The 16,341-nt window shown below is 32.6% G+C and overlaps 1 protein-coding gene across 3 annotated transcripts in view; it reads left to right on the forward strand.

Annotated features, from left to right (window-relative positions):
• The window catches only part of LOC140750049 (fatty-acid amide hydrolase 2-B), a 35,284-nt gene that overhangs the window by 11,007 nt on the left and 7,936 nt on the right, over positions 1-16,341 (forward strand). For 2 of the 3 annotated variants that reach the window (XM_073083360.1, XM_073083361.1), the window contains exon 2: positions 15,568-15,750. In XM_073083360.1, coding sequence (XP_072939461.1) covers positions 15,568-15,750 — 183 coding nt within the window. Of the gene's footprint in view, positions 1-11,929; positions 12,188-15,567; positions 15,751-16,341 lie in introns of those variants that run through there. The other variant, XM_073083359.1, reaches the window with a different exon arrangement.

A 16,341-nucleotide genomic window follows, 5' to 3' on the forward strand; every position in this document is an offset into this window, starting at 1 on the left:
AATCACTGCAGGCAATATACATTCGTAATTAAAGACAAACTTAATAGGTGTCCAATCTGAAATGAATAAAAGATATTCCTACCCATATGACTCCAGTTGAAAAGTCTCATACAGTTTTATAACTTATTTTAATAAATATATAATATAATATAAGGATATTAAAAGCCATAGCAGATACCTATATTTTCTAAATATTAGTACTTAAAAATATTTTATTATTCATACCTATTAGGTACTTATTAATTTGTCAATTTATATCGATGCAGGTACTAAAATTTTAGTCATCATTACATTAATATTGACCACTAAATGAAGGAATGTATTAAATTAATTTTATTAGGTCTAATTGCCTTCTGGATGCATTTTTTGAAGTACCTATAAAATAGAAGTTTCGCTTGATTCAAAATTTAATTGCCTAAACATATATAATTTTAAAAAGTAGGTACAATTGCGATCAATGAGTTTCCTTGCATATTATCTGAAATGATCTTGAATTTATCCTTACCTACTGTGCCAAACATCACTATAATTCTGTATTATACCTTGCTGCATTAAAGCAAATATATTCTGTAGTATTCATAAAACGGAACACTAACACTTATAAAAAGTACTACATATTCTTCTTACTTGAATTTAGGTCGGCAATGATTACTTGGTAGTATCTGCGAAATAGAAAGTTCCGGTGCAAATATTCAACGGAAGGCACGCGAAATACGCTTCTATTCCCTACAACGTAACTACTATATATTTTTAGTTATACATGCAGCATGCAGTCCATCTGACGGTAAGTGGCTACTGCCCATGGTCATCTGTGATCAACCGCAGATAAGATTAGATTCCTACCTGAGGTTGGCCACAGATGCGCCGCTACCCCTCAGGACTAAGCTGCAACACCTCGAAACCACCACAGAGGATGCTACCGCCTTCAAACTTAGGTAATTGTTAAATATAAAACAATTTTGGAAAAGTCATTAGGTAAATCAGTTTCCCAAAATTCGTAAATGCCTATGCAAACTAATCGATTTGCGCAATTTTAACCGTTATTCAACGCGAAGTAAAATTCGGAATGCAGCGACTATCGGTTAAAATCAAGTCTTGTTTAAAGTCAATTAGTTTTATTAATTCATTAGTTACTTGCGAAGTATTTCACCTCATTAACTCGTGTAAGTAATTTATTTCTGGAATATATATAACATTTAAATTAAAAATGCCAGACGAAGGTATAATTAGAACATGAAGGAATCAAATCATGCGTTGAACTCAATATAATTATTGCTTATATAATTATTATAATTTCAAGCACTTCTTTATGATTTAATAAATATATTATAAATGTATTTGGAATAATCGTGAATTATGAATAATTTTCTTCGCGCAAAATTAGCCGCGCATAACATTTTTTGTGTTAGGTATAGAAATTATTCGATTTACATGATATTAACGATATTGTATTCTTTGTGATATACTACTATTCTCTGTATCTTAAATATATCTATACTAGGTTATAAAGAGGTAAAGTTTGTAATTTTGTTTGTTCGTTTGTTTGTTTGTTTGTAAGAGCTAATCTTCGGAAATACTGAACAGATTATGAAAATTCTTTCACAATCAGAAAGCTACAGTATTCAGGAGTGCTCTATATTATTATGATTGAACAACATGTTCAGAAAAAAATAATGGCATAGTTATGTATATCAAGTCAGCGGAAATTGGTCAAGATCCATTGAGGAGTTCCACTATCCATCAGGTCTGATTATATCTTATGGTGTGCATTTGGAGCCAAGCTTGTTCAATTTAATCTTCGTAGGATTAAATAACATTCGTCATAAACCACCTATCAGACAATCAATTTTATTTTTTAATAAAAAGTCTCCATTATCAAGACTATGTTAAAGTAATTAATAAATTAAATAAGTAAAAAAGTTGCATTCTAGTGGAGTCAACAACAACAAATTCATAAAACTTTTTTATAATCTACTTGAACATAATAAAAATGTCGCCTACTTAGTATTTTATTGGCTACTTAAAATTTATAATTACTATCCTTTTTACAATTATGCATCAAGTAATTGGAAATTATTGCATATCAAAAATATCTCAGCAGGTTTCGAATCTGCGGCCATGGCATTCCATCTCCGTATACTCTAACCAAGTGATAGTTTAATAACATGTTTAACTGCATTCGAAAAATTGTCTTTTATTTTTTTTATGGAAAACTGATTCTATATATTTTTAATTAATATTTCACGGTATTGACAATAATAATACATCCAATGTTTTGTCCACAAAAATCATAGACTTAGAAATTTTTCGCTACATCTGTATCTTAGACACTTTGGTAATATACTATCTTTGGTAAGCAAACATTTGAAAGAATAATTATTATTATCAAGTTATCGAGGTGAGTTATCTAAGTTAGCTAACTTTAAAATCCATAACATAAAATTATTGTATGTAAATATAGAAACCTTTGGATATCGTCTGAATAGGATAATAATACATATTTTACATATAATAATTATTATTTTAACTATTGTTAACTAGTCATAAATATTCGAAAACTTGGTTTGGTCTCCTTTGGAGACATCTGGTTTAGTTTTTGCGTGCAATACATTTGACGATAAGTTGACACTGTGTCAATGGACATCTCGAATCAACCACAGGCAGAGTCCGCGGCTGATGGTTTTCAAACTAGATCCGCCGCTTAACACATTTGTTATAACTATAACAGTAATAGTAGCTATAATAACTGTAATAAAACAAGTTGTAACTAAACAAGTACTACACTCATTAAATATTCTAGTGTCACCGATGTCAAGGACACATACAGACAAGAACAAAAACACCCAGAATATAAATGTAAATGCATTAAAAAAATTATGTAAGTAAAAATTTATTAATTACATAATTAATTATCTAATCCTATCTGGGGTTCATTACAGATGTCCATGGGCGGCAGTAGCCACTTACCATCAGGCGGACTGCATGCTCGTCTGCTACTCCTATATTATAGAAAAGTATCAGTAAACAACCTCAGATAGAACTGCAATCCCATTTGATGTCGATCACAAATACTTTCTTATTCCTGAGGACTGAGTTAGAATGCTTCACCACACTCTTCAAATCAGAAGGCAGCAGCGCTCATCACTTGTGTTAAATAATACTTATACAGAAATAAGTATGGGGATGTCGTGCCTACGGAGTCAAATCAAAAAGGTTCAACCACCTTCTAAATATGTATGCACAACCAAATTGTATTTTAATTACTGAGTCATTGAACTAGATGCAAGGGCATTTTGTTCTTATTTAATAACTACTAGTGCTCGCGGCATTCACCCGCGTTTTAAAAAAAAAACAGGATATATATATATAACTGAAAATTTGTACCTTTATTGGCATGACAGTGGCGCCAACATTCGTGGGCTCATGCAGAACAACTTTGCTAAAGATCGTAACGTGATCAAATATATAATTTACGATTCTATAAAGGATATACAGGCAAACATTCATTTTAATATATAAGTATAAATAATTATTATGTATATTATAAACATGCATCCAGTTTACTTTAAAGATGTATTTACTTTAAAGATATCTGCCAACCGGAATTTGATTTGTTATATTTAAAGGTAATTTTAAATATATCCTAGATATTCCTATATAAGGTCGGATACAGATGCGCCGCTACTCCTGAGGACTTAGTTGGAATGCGTTGGAAAAGTATGTCTTACCACACCCTTCAAACCAGAACACACCAGCATTTATACATACCTATGTGTTCCCGATCAATGACACTGTCTCTTTGCTAGACACGGATTTACCTTCAGAATAAGGGTTTATTTTTGTGTTAATTAAAAAGAACCTTCAAAAAACAACATTAAAAATTTAACACTCAGATGGTCTGATCTTAATAGCATGTAACAGTCCTACAAAATATGTAATTGTAATTCTACATTTCGATACCTTAATTCGCAAATCAGCCAACTCTACTTTTTTCAAAACTTTTTTTTTTTATTTATTTTGATTTCGTTCAACGCCCTTTATTATGAAAATAAATAAAAAAACAACATTTTGACAAAAAGTGGAGTTGACTGATTTGCGAATTAAGGTATCGATTTGAAAGTTTGCGCGAAAGAAAAGTTTATTATATTATTGATTTTAATAATGGCGGCACTTTTTAACCGACTTCAAAAAGGAGGCGGTTATCAATTCGGCCGGTATCTTTTTTTTCTTTTTTAAGTATGTATAAGAATTACTCCGCCGTTAGTGGACCGATTTTAATAATTATTTTTAAGTTATTTAATCCAGTTCAAGGATTCAATTTTTTTAATACTTTTACTATCATTATCACGTTATTTATATCGTTATATTTTTATTCCTTATAGTTTTAATTGTAGTGATATTTATATGAATAAAGGTAATATTTAGAATCGACAGTTTTTCCTCAATTATAATAAAGATATGAGCAATTGAATAATAAGTATTCGTGGGAGCTATTAAATACCTACTATATCTATGTATATTGTCTTAAAATACCTATGTCTATGTAAATTCGTTTATAATCTGTTGTATATTATCAGGATATTTTCTGGTTTTATAGGATAGTTATAAATAAAATTAAATTATGATTTATTCTTTCCGGGCATAGATTAGTAAAGATACTTCGCCGCCTTGAAATTGAATGAAGCCACAAACGGCTTATTAGTAATTTCTTTTTTAGAATTCTTGACTATTAAAAACATTTTTAGAGAAAATTTACGAATCATTAACTAATACTGCGTAATTTACATAATAAATAAATAATTATTTCAAATATTTTAGGGACATTTTAGCACGGAGACGTGGCAAAACTTTTTTACGCAACTATTTCAATTCTCAAAACTGGGTACATTTTCTTGTTAGGAGTGAGTAATCTTTACTAATCTATGTTTCCGAGTTACAAATTCAAAATATACATGCCTAATTTCTATATACATGGTATACATTTAATTGTTTATATAATTAACATATTTTTCAATATTTTTTAGTTTACAAATCTTTAGATAAAAATATCACATGAAAAACCTGTATTAAATAATGTTAAATATTTATCGACAGCAAAATGCGAGAATGAGGGAATTGATTTCTTATAGATAATTTTGGTCAATAAAGTTAATAGAACTGCTGTATCCATAACCTTAACTATTTACGTAGTCCATAATAATTTAAATATAATTTTCGAAAACATTCTTGGCGCTTTTTTTATTCTACCCGCATATTAACTGACGTCAACGACTTGCGATAGACACTTTTTAAATATATAGAGTCGGTACTCTTTACCTATACTCTCCACCTTATATGTATACCTACATACTGTCTGTCAAATTTCTTTAATTAGTGAACCATAGACTAAGATTTTTTTATCATTCTATGCTATATAGATGGAAAGTCGTGACAAAAAATAATATCCATAAACTTACCTCGTGTCTAACTCTAGAAAACAATAAGTTTTACACGCCTGACATGAATATGGTAGAGAAACATTGTGTCGCGAGCACATTACTTTCTAAATCTCGAGTAATCACCATCAGACAAAAAGTAATAGCCTCGTGGTTGAAACTTAAGGTCTTAATCGGTCCGAGATTTGAATCCTGGGCACGGCAACAGATTTTTTTAATTTATGTGCATATTAGGAATTAATTATGCCTTGCTATAACGCTGAAGGAAAACATCGTGGGGACACCTTACTTGAGCTCTTAAAAAGTTATCAAATGTGTGTGAAATCCAACAATTCGCACATTGCCAGCTCGATGGTCTATGCCCTAATCTGTGCCACTTCTGTGGCACTTCTATAAGACCATTCTGAAGAGTCGATTTTGTTGACATTTGTAACCAACTCTAAATAGGTTAATATATTTGATAAATAATAGCATATGTTTTAAGCATATCACACGTTATTAATATAATAAAATATGTATATATATTAGTAGTTAGTAGGATATTATCAACTATCACATCATGTCATTGATTTAAGCGACTACACTTAAGCAATTTAAAAGTGAAATTTGGCCTTTAAAAATTTGATTTTTCTTTGTAATGTAATGAATTTGTTATGTAGCGAAATTTTACTATTATAGTCATCGCTATGAGCGACATGTGAGCATAACTCTCTCCATACCTCGCTGAGAGACAGAACTTAACGAGTATGTACCTAATGGTAAAAAGTGAACCGCTTTCTTCATACTTTCTTATTAAGAAGTCGTCAGCGATTACCAAACGACTAACCGCAGCCAATGGAGCTTAGCTTAATATAAACTACTTAGTATTTCTTATAAAGTATCGATTAAGCATGTTAAAAATAAGTATAAGGGTAAACCTATCTAGGCTAGTTCTATGAACTATAAGATATTTTTCTTTTGTTCATACTTTTGGAGCGCAATTTGCATTTTAAAATTACCTATATTTTATTTAAATTATTTTGAAGCAAGCACCGAGCGATAGCTGACAACATACCAATATATTTTTAAATGTACTAATGAGGACTTGTCTATTTGTATCAAAATGTCATGATTACCTTCATGTCCTATAGAGGACGCCCTATTCAATCTAATGTGACCTTACATAACCTGTAACCAGCGGACAGTCAAGACGTTTGATAACGATACATCATTTGTCAAATCATGAAGTAATTGCAATTATAATGAAGGATGTTTTGATCATTCATCGGTCAACACCATACCCCTCCCTTTTGCCACAGTATAGTTCTACTGTGCTTTTGCTTCGCCGTAATCAGGTAAAATAGAAGTGCTTCAAAATATCTTCAAAAAATAAAAACATAAATATAACAAACTGGTGATATTTTGCAAACAAATGACGAATAAATAATGTCGAATCATACAAGTTGCCGACTGCATAAATATAGAACACTGATTCGTTTCAGATTAAAGAGAAGAAAGTCAGTGTACCTAATTATTTATGTACTAGTGCGAGAAAACATCGTCGAGACTGGATGGGTGCTACTGATGTTAGTTTAGATTTTTACCCAACTGCAGAGGGTAATGTTTTTCGAGCTTATTTACTTATGTACTCTACTTTTGTACTCAACACCCCAAAGAGTTTGATGAATTTTCAGGTAAATATGAAGTATTGTTGGATTTGTGTAAATTATGGTAGTGACTAATGCACTACGATTATTAATAATAAAATAAATCTCTTTCCAAGATTATCATGCACTTATATGCAGACAAGATTTTATAAAAACTGGTTGCTATGATTTTACAACTGCAGCACGATATGCATGCATTTAAAAATTAGTCAAAGGCAATTTCATTGATTGCACGGATTCGATTCAAAATGATTGCTCACGTAGAATGTTAATATATTTAGTTATATTTTAAATTTGTATTTTAAGAGTTCAAGTCATATAGAGGTATCCTATCAAACTAAATGTCAGCGCATTGGGCTAGCATCTTGTTGCCGCCCTTGAAGCGGGCAAATGTTCAAAACAACTGTACCTACCTACTCGTACCCGTGTCATGTCAATTGTTATATTAAATTTAGAACTAAATATTTTCTATATATTATGTATTATTATTTAAAATATTGTTTTCCTTTATTCAAAATAATGCCCACCTGTGACGGGAATATTTCGTACTCAAAATACTATGTTTGTACCATGTACCCATGTTCCACAATAAATTTGATTTGATTTGATTTTAAAATATTTACGCGCGCCTTTCATGTTCGTCTAATTTGTTTGGAAATAATCCGCTATTTATCCTGCGGTCAAATTTAAAACAAATACTTAGACGAAAATGGAAGCCGATGGAACATTTATAGGTACTATGTGTGGTACGAGTGATTACACATGTACTTCTGTTTAAATACGCAGTTTGAGTTGGTAAAGAAAACGCAATGGCGCAAGACGGTACTTGACCAACCGGAGACCAGGTATTGCGGTTACCACATTGGCTGCGTAATTGCGCTAAGGACGATAGCACATACGATGCGTCCGTTAAGTGTACCTATATGCTGTTAACTTGTGGTTATTCATCACTGAACAGCGTTTAATGCCTTGTTATACTTAGGGTTTATGTAATGGAAACGGTGAACGTATAAGTCCCCTGCTAGTTACGGGTTATCAGTAGTCAACACCAAAATGCGAAGTACTTTGGTCACGTAGTGTCATTTCTACTCCTAATCCAAGCACCTGATTTATATTTGCCTTACGACATCGCTAAAACTATAATAGCTGAGTTAAGGTTGCGATCAAACATCTTCCAAAATAAATGTTTTGAAAAAAGCTGAAAGCATTCATTTTATTCATTACAACGTATCGTTGACAAGAAATACAACTTCTACAACCATTGCTATAGTTTTGAAGCCCCAATCTGTATGAACCAGATCGAAAATGGAGAGGATTACCAGAATCCAGAATGAGATATGCTATACTATGCTATATTTATTAACTGCCGTTAAAGTTGACAAACGACGACGTCAAATTAACCAATGACGTAAACAATATTCAAGGTAGAAAATTACACGTTAAAGTTCCATTTATGTATAGACGTTCAGCGTATCAGACATGAACCGTGACTGGGAAAATAATATTTTTTCTATACAATTTATCTGTCGGCATCGTCGTGGCCACGATATCAGATATGATATAAATACGTTAATAACTTAATTTTAGCGTTCTATAAAAATATTTTGTATCTCTCACATGCTCAATATCAGTAGATATGATAAATGAACTTTAAGTAAACGCTTTTCCAGAATCGCGTATGAACCAATCCTTAGAGTAGAGATACCAAGGTTACCTCCGGACAACATTCTATCCACATTCCAAGATCTAGGATGGCTAAGTAGCTTTATTTAGCACAGCTCACTGAATACCCGCCGGTAAAAAGGGAGGATGTGAAATATAACAAGTTTGCAAAATGTGTTGTATATCCATGCATATTAATATATTACTTATATTGAAATACTGTTGGGCCTTGGGTACAATTGGGCCTATTATTGAATGTTTATTCCTAGTTACACATCACATGAAGGAACAGAGTGCTCAGCCGTGGTAGTTCAGTGATATCACTAGTCTGGTGATCGAATCCGCATGAAGCTCTCATTTGCTGAAGTTATGTGCATATTATTATCAAATTACGTGTACCACTTATTTTAATAAATTTGCCTAATCCTTGCTCGGACAAAGATTTTGTAGAAAGTAGAACTCTTTATGGTTCGACTCCAGGAACACCGCCACACCTATTTCTAATTAATAACAACAATGTTATTATATTTTTAATACTACCTATACTCCTACCATTAAGAAAACTCGTTATTATATAATTAAATCATTATCACCTGTAATACTATGTATATGCCATTAATAAGGTTTTAATCGTCTTCGAAATCTAGAATAATCTTGAACCCGCGCGCCAGTACATAACCAACTACCTATAAGTGGCGTTGCATCTCGCATCATGCATCAACGAACATACACCCACAAAATGCGTACAAGGCTCCAGTATGCGTGACTATTAAATAGAAAATCATTACACAATGCAAAAAATGCAATTGTTACACAAGTATGTGATATAACTTGGGCGAATTTCACTGTTTCCTATTTTACCTACTGTTTGGATAATACGCGTACTACCAAGTGGCTGCAAAATCGCGATGGGGCGGCAAATTTGAATACTCTACTGGCGGCAAATGTATAAATCCGCCACTGCTAAATCAGTAAGTTTTTCTCAGTTAAAGTTGTAGTAGTTATCATATATCCACAGTAAGGAACCCATATATGCATATTCGATCCATTTGGTCGCGTGTTAAGAAATCTTTGTCCTCGTGAATTGTTCGTACAACTTTGGATTGTACACCAAATATTTGATAGCCAAATAATAGTATAAAGCGAGATCATCCATTAATTATGCTTATGGTGAACAGAGTCGAGGTCAACAGTAATTAGGAACAAATATTTGCACAATTACGATAGTGACGCAGTGATACAATCACATCAGTATAATATGTACAAAATATCCTATAGTTTACTAGAGAATACTTATGTAGTTAAAGTGGTAAAACCCTTTCTGGTTCGATTCCAGCGGCACCACCGCCACACCTATTTCTACCTAATATCAGCAGTGTTAAGCGCTGCTGTATTCCAGTTTGGAAGGTGTGGTAAGGGAGACATTTATACGAGGCGTTCCAGCTTAGTCTTCAAGGGTAGCGGCGCATCTGTGGCCGACCTCAGGTAGGAATATAGGTAATCCTGTCTGGGGATGATTACAGTTGTACATGGGCAGCATTAACCATCAGGTAATCTCCGTGCTCGTCTGCTACTCCAATATTATAAAAAAGGTAAAATTAAAAACCCCGCCTGCTATAAAATGTAGCCTATATCACTTACAAAATGAAGATGAATCCAACGGCATCTGATAATTCTTATTATATTAACACCTCAATCGTTCGGACTGTAGGCGTGCCAAAGATCTTCCTTTCATGTCTCTTTCCGAATTGGAGTTATATCTGAAATTAATCACAAATGCATTGCTACCCAGCGTAGATTCCGGAGTCCTTTGCGGAGCGCCGAGTATGGCCACCGGGCGGGTTTTAGTGCGGTAAGAATCCCACATAACCCTGTGTCGCACCCACGGTACCGGGTACTTTTGGAAGGTTTCCCCTCAATAACAAAAAAAAGTGTTTCTCATTGAGTTTTAGATAAGTTAACTATAGTTTATCAGTTGTTATTTATTGAATGACCCCTATTTCTCATAATTTACTTTCCAATTATGGTCCGCTAAAAGTGGTATATTAAAGTAAAAACAACACGAAAATACGTGATTTAGTTATAAGTATATATTAGTCTATATCTATAATCTATATACCTTACAGACTTACATACATAAGTCTGTAAGGTATATAGATTATGGACCTTGTTGTCTGAAATAAATGAATTAAAAAACAGTATTTTTCTAGAATAATTAGGAACGCGGTAAAATAACACTAATCTTTATTCTGCGTTTAAGATACGTTTATATCATGAAAATTAGCTACTGGTATTATCTGTAATGGAAGCTATAAAGGCTACTATTTAGCATTAATTATACTACTATTACTACCACTATTAATCATACATCTCGTACCATAAAAAACATTGTCAATTGACCTCCACATTACAAAGGTCAGACGATACGTGATGATAAGATGATGTTCATAGGTATAAAAGTGTATATCTACTATATATATTGTAGTATCTACAAAAGTATTACTGCATTTGTAAAATATCAAAAAGATACAAAAAACTTCACCAAATTTATTATCACAGTTTTATTATCATTTAGCACTCTCTCCTTATCGTCACGTCTATAATCACAATTATCTTTTTCTTAATTTTATCTACATCATTTCACATAATAAAAGTGAACGAATTAATAAAACAATGCTTATATATTTTTATTCGATATAATATTAAAAACGTGAGTACTTACTGAATAGACCAATCCCAATTACGCCTCGTTTAATGTATACCAATTAGGAGTGTCATCATTAGCTTCATATATTAACAGTATTATAAAAAATAAATTCAAAATTAAAAAAGGAACACTTAAAGAATCATTTAAACCCAAAAAATAACAGGTACGTATTGGCACACTAATTTTTACAACAATATTAAATTATGTTCTGATCAGGGGCCTCAGCATTCCTTAGGACGGCACTGCATATTACAATAATATTTGTTATATTGTTCTGAACAGTTTGTGATTCATATTATCATTAATTTCATTAACTAGATGTTGTAACTTATGGATAATAGCGCGGTTTTACGATAACCGATATCATTTAAAACCCTTTGTTGAACGGCATTCTGTAATTAACTGTGTAGTGAATCATTGCGCTGTCAGTGCTCATTTAAAAGTAAATTTTGACGTAGGTACACCTCTTTGGAGTGAAATAGTTATGTTTGATAGTAAAAATGAAGAATTCGGTTGTAAATATGAGTGTTTCGTTTTTGAACGCAAGTGTGAACATCTGTACGCGTGTAGTGTTGATTGTTTTGAGTGCAAGTGTGTTCCAAGGATTTGTTATAGTGGAAGTTTTAATAAATAATTCGCACGTGTGGTACCCTCCTATGTTGTCTGAGCTTGTGGCGAAAATCCAAAACAGAACGTCGTACGTTAAGGGTTACGTTTTGAGAAAAGTAGCCATCAAGGTATTATTGGAATTATATTAAATATTGTTTTATCAAAGTTGTTACTAATTTATCTGACCGCAGAGGGTAATGTTTTTCGAGAATATGTATATGTGTATGCACGCTCTAAAGCCCAAACATGAAGGGTCGTTGGATTAGGTCGGTAGAATTAGGCGATATATTTTTGATTTTATTTATAATTATTTAAGCAGACGTATATAAAGTAACTATATTTAAAAATACATACCTAGCTATATGGTTTCATTTGAACAATCTGACTATTCAAACTCACGAAAAATACGGAAACATGAAGAAATATTTCTAAAATAAATAACTTAATAAAGGATTTATGTAGTCGTCCATTAGCAGTCGTAATATACGTAATAAATATTATAATAATATACCTTTAAGCAAAGATTCAATATAATAATAAATTATTACTTATATGTTCTATTGTATTTTTATTTAATTATTACTAAAATTTTACAATTATTCAATTATTTATTTTATAATTAATTATTCTATTTTTTTTGTGTCTGTGCTTTAAAAATATTTAGTAAGTACCTTACAATTAACCAGTAGCATAAAGTATATTTCTATGCAACAACTTTTATTAATAAAATTTTTCACCTCCAATGAAGCAAGTTCAATAATTTCACTACTGACCTGCCATATCTAGAACAATGCATGGACTTTGTAGTACCTACTGCGTAGAATATAAAACAGATGTTCGCTATCAAACCTTTTTATATGTATACATTTACTTATTAAATAGTCATATCGATTATATTCCTACTCCTTATTGAAAACATACTTCTATGATAAGAAAACAGATCTTGGTGAATTTTAGCGCAAAAAAAAGGTTTTACACGCTAATGTGACACATAATTTATTTGTAGTGCCTATTTACTTTTCTCTATTGATTAATTGCTCAGTTATATTTTTAATGCACAATAAAATATTAAGCAATTAGACCAATTTAAATCTATAGATATTCAACATGTCGTGTTCGTCAAGTTTTTTGAGCAGAACTGCTTCACCCTAAAATCGGTATGGCGTTGGTATCTCCCGGTTAAACCATTGTTCTTTATAAACGGGTTCTACCACTTATAATAATCAATTTTACTAAAAGTAAGGACTCAAAAATATAATTATAAATCAAGCTAAAAACCAGGCAGGACTTCAAGTCTTGATTTTTTGCTTGATATTTATAAGATATCTCTTAAGTTTTAAAAGAGACTTTTATTTTTCCTGTCACAGGAATTAAAGTTGATATTACACCAGCAATTTAGGTATATGAGTAGGTACTATCTAAGAAATCGTTCACATAAGGGCGGCCCGAAAATGCACTGGCTGATAGATGTTGCAGTTCTCACTGAATGAGAAGAGCATGTTTCGTTCAAATTAGGTCAGACCGATAGATTGATTGTCATCATAATATAAAATAATAAATTGTTTATGTAATGTAACCTAATATAAATTAATGCTGCTCTCTAGTATTTTTGCGACGCCCTCTCAGGGCATCACATATCTCTTATATTATGTTGTAAGTTGTGTGTGTATTTTGCAATAAATAAATAAATAAATAAATACAAAAATATGCCAGTTCATGCACAGTAAAATTGTCGGGACGAACTAATACGAATGGGTCTTAAAATTTACGTTATAAGTAGGTATATAGGTTTATTTATTTTTGTGCGATTAAACCGTCGATTTTCATTCTGCCAAGGGTATTTTTTTGCTATTCCACCAGTGTCATTGACCTTAACGTACATAATTTACAATATAAAATGAAGGCTTATTTTGATATATTAATGTTTAGTCTCCATCCTTAATCTGGCTTTATGAACTTATCAGATTCAAGTAAGTAGGTACTTAGTTCATGACTACAGTATGTTTTCGCAACGGCATCGTACTTGCAAACTTTCACAATATGCAACGCTCGCAGTGCAAAATAAAAAACTTTGGTTTGGCAAAAACAAAAGCTTTACATAATGGATATTAACTTAAATATAAATAAAATAAGCACTGGAGGTCTAAGGAAAAGAGGGAGGTAGTGCGCCCCAGGACTCTGGTCCTGACGGGCCTCAAAATGTCTACAAGTTCCCTCGTAGACATTTGTAAAATCTTGCAAAATTAGATCAACTTTTTTTTACAATATATAGGAGTAGCAGACGAGCATACAGTCCACCTGATGGTAAGTGGCTACTGCCGCCCATGGACATATGTAATCAACCCCAGATAGGATTAGATATTCCTACCTGAGGTCGGCCACAGATGCGCCGCTACCCCTGAGAACTAAGCTGGAACGCCTCGGAAAACTCTGTCTCCCTTACCAGAAGGAGTCGAACCTCAAAGGGTTCGACCACCTTCAGACTTCAACTTCTTAGACTTGGGGCCTCATTCGACTTAACGCCCCGGGTCTCATTCAACATTTCCGCCCCGGGCCCCCGACGGAGTTAGTCCGCCACTGAATTCAAGTCTACTTTTTTCTAAGATAATACATATTTAAGAATTATGATAGGTTGTTTAATAACATTTATTCTTGTTCTGTCAAGGTAGAATTGAAGAGGAGCGAAATATAATCCTATCGTAATGCGAAAACTCAATTTGTCTCATCAAAATAACAAGATTTACCAGAATCTAGTCGTGTACAATTTAACCCCGGACTGAACCTTGAATTTTGATCTTAAATAAAAAATATGACGTAAATGCCTATAATAATTTCAAACATATTAATTTAATGTGTCAAAATTTTATGGCCATAATATATTACCAGACGACCTAAAGCAGGAAAACCTACATAATTATCATTATATATTATATCATGTCAAAATATAAAAAATATAAATCACCATTAAAATAAGATCAGGTATTTTAAGTCTCCTGTTTTAAACCAATTAAGTTTCACGCATGCCTATGTCTAATGACGCAAACTAAATGGTATGGTTAACGAGAATAAATTATTATATTGATTTTTTTAAATTAAAACTTGAATATTTGCGCATTCATTTTTATAACAATACATATTTCGTATTTAGAATACGAAATACTTGCTTCGGTGATAGGTACTTTTAAAAATAAAGTCCATCAACAAAAACTACTTTTTCAGCAGCTGCCAGAAATCTGGCAGATATAGGGTAAGGTTGCTTAAGTCGTACCCCCTAAGGGAAAAATGCTGTATTATTTGGGGTAATTTATATGAAGGAAAATCTTTTGCGTAAATTTAATCTTTAGTTATAAAAGTATCATATAGCATTTAAAGCAAAATAAAAATATTTTATTTACATAGTGATTTCAACGTTTTTCCAAAAAGTTCCTTCGGTACGACTTAGGCGCCTGGTCGCTTAAGCTATGACGACTGTTTATCAAAAACTTAACCGTTTTTGTATCTGTTTCAGGTCGTGATGCTGAACGGGTTTATGCGATGGTTCCTCCGGTTCCTGGTGTCTCTATTGGCGATCGTCGTCCGTCCCTTGACGTATGTGCTGAATATAAAACGGAATAAGAAATGCCCGCCGCCAACGAACCCGATTCTCTTCAAATCGGCTACAACTCTTGCCATGATGATTAGAAATAAACAGGTATTTTGTTTATTTTTTATAATACAGATTTTACAAACTACCTGACGTCGGACACAGTAGCCTTTCTTCATCTAAGGACTAAGTTAGAACACCTGAAGGTGGTAGAACCCTTTGTGGTTCTACTCCGGCGGCACCACCGCCTTACCTATTTCTGCCACATAACAGTAGTGTTAAACGCTGCTGTGTTCTGATTTGAAGAGAGTGGTAATGGAGACATACTTTTCCGAGGCGTTCCAGCTTAGTCCCCAGGAGTAGCGGCGCATCTGTGGCCGACCTCAGGTAGGAATATGTAATCCTATCTGGGATTGATTAAAGATGTCCATGGGCGGCAGTAGCCATTTACCATCAGATCTCGAATAAGTATGCCTGTTTTACCAAACCCTTTAAACACAGCAGCGCTTAACACTGCTATTAGTATAAGTACCTAAATAATTGGTACTTTGTTGCTTTCTAACTTCGCACGACTAAACCCATAAGCAAAGTTAGTTCAAAAAAAATGCGTTATATAATAACACGTCGATTGTACAATTTTTACTGTTCCACTTTTAACAAAAATTTGACTTGTCATAAACAATGGCGGTTTTAGAGCGT

The sequence above is a fragment of the Epargyreus clarus genome, unplaced genomic scaffold (genome assembly GCF_041222505.1).
Source record: "Epargyreus clarus isolate Ecla_fem2 unplaced genomic scaffold, WU_Ecla_fem_2.2 ptg000019l, whole genome shotgun sequence".
Taxonomy (NCBI): Eukaryota; Metazoa; Arthropoda; class Insecta; order Lepidoptera; family Hesperiidae; genus Epargyreus; species Epargyreus clarus.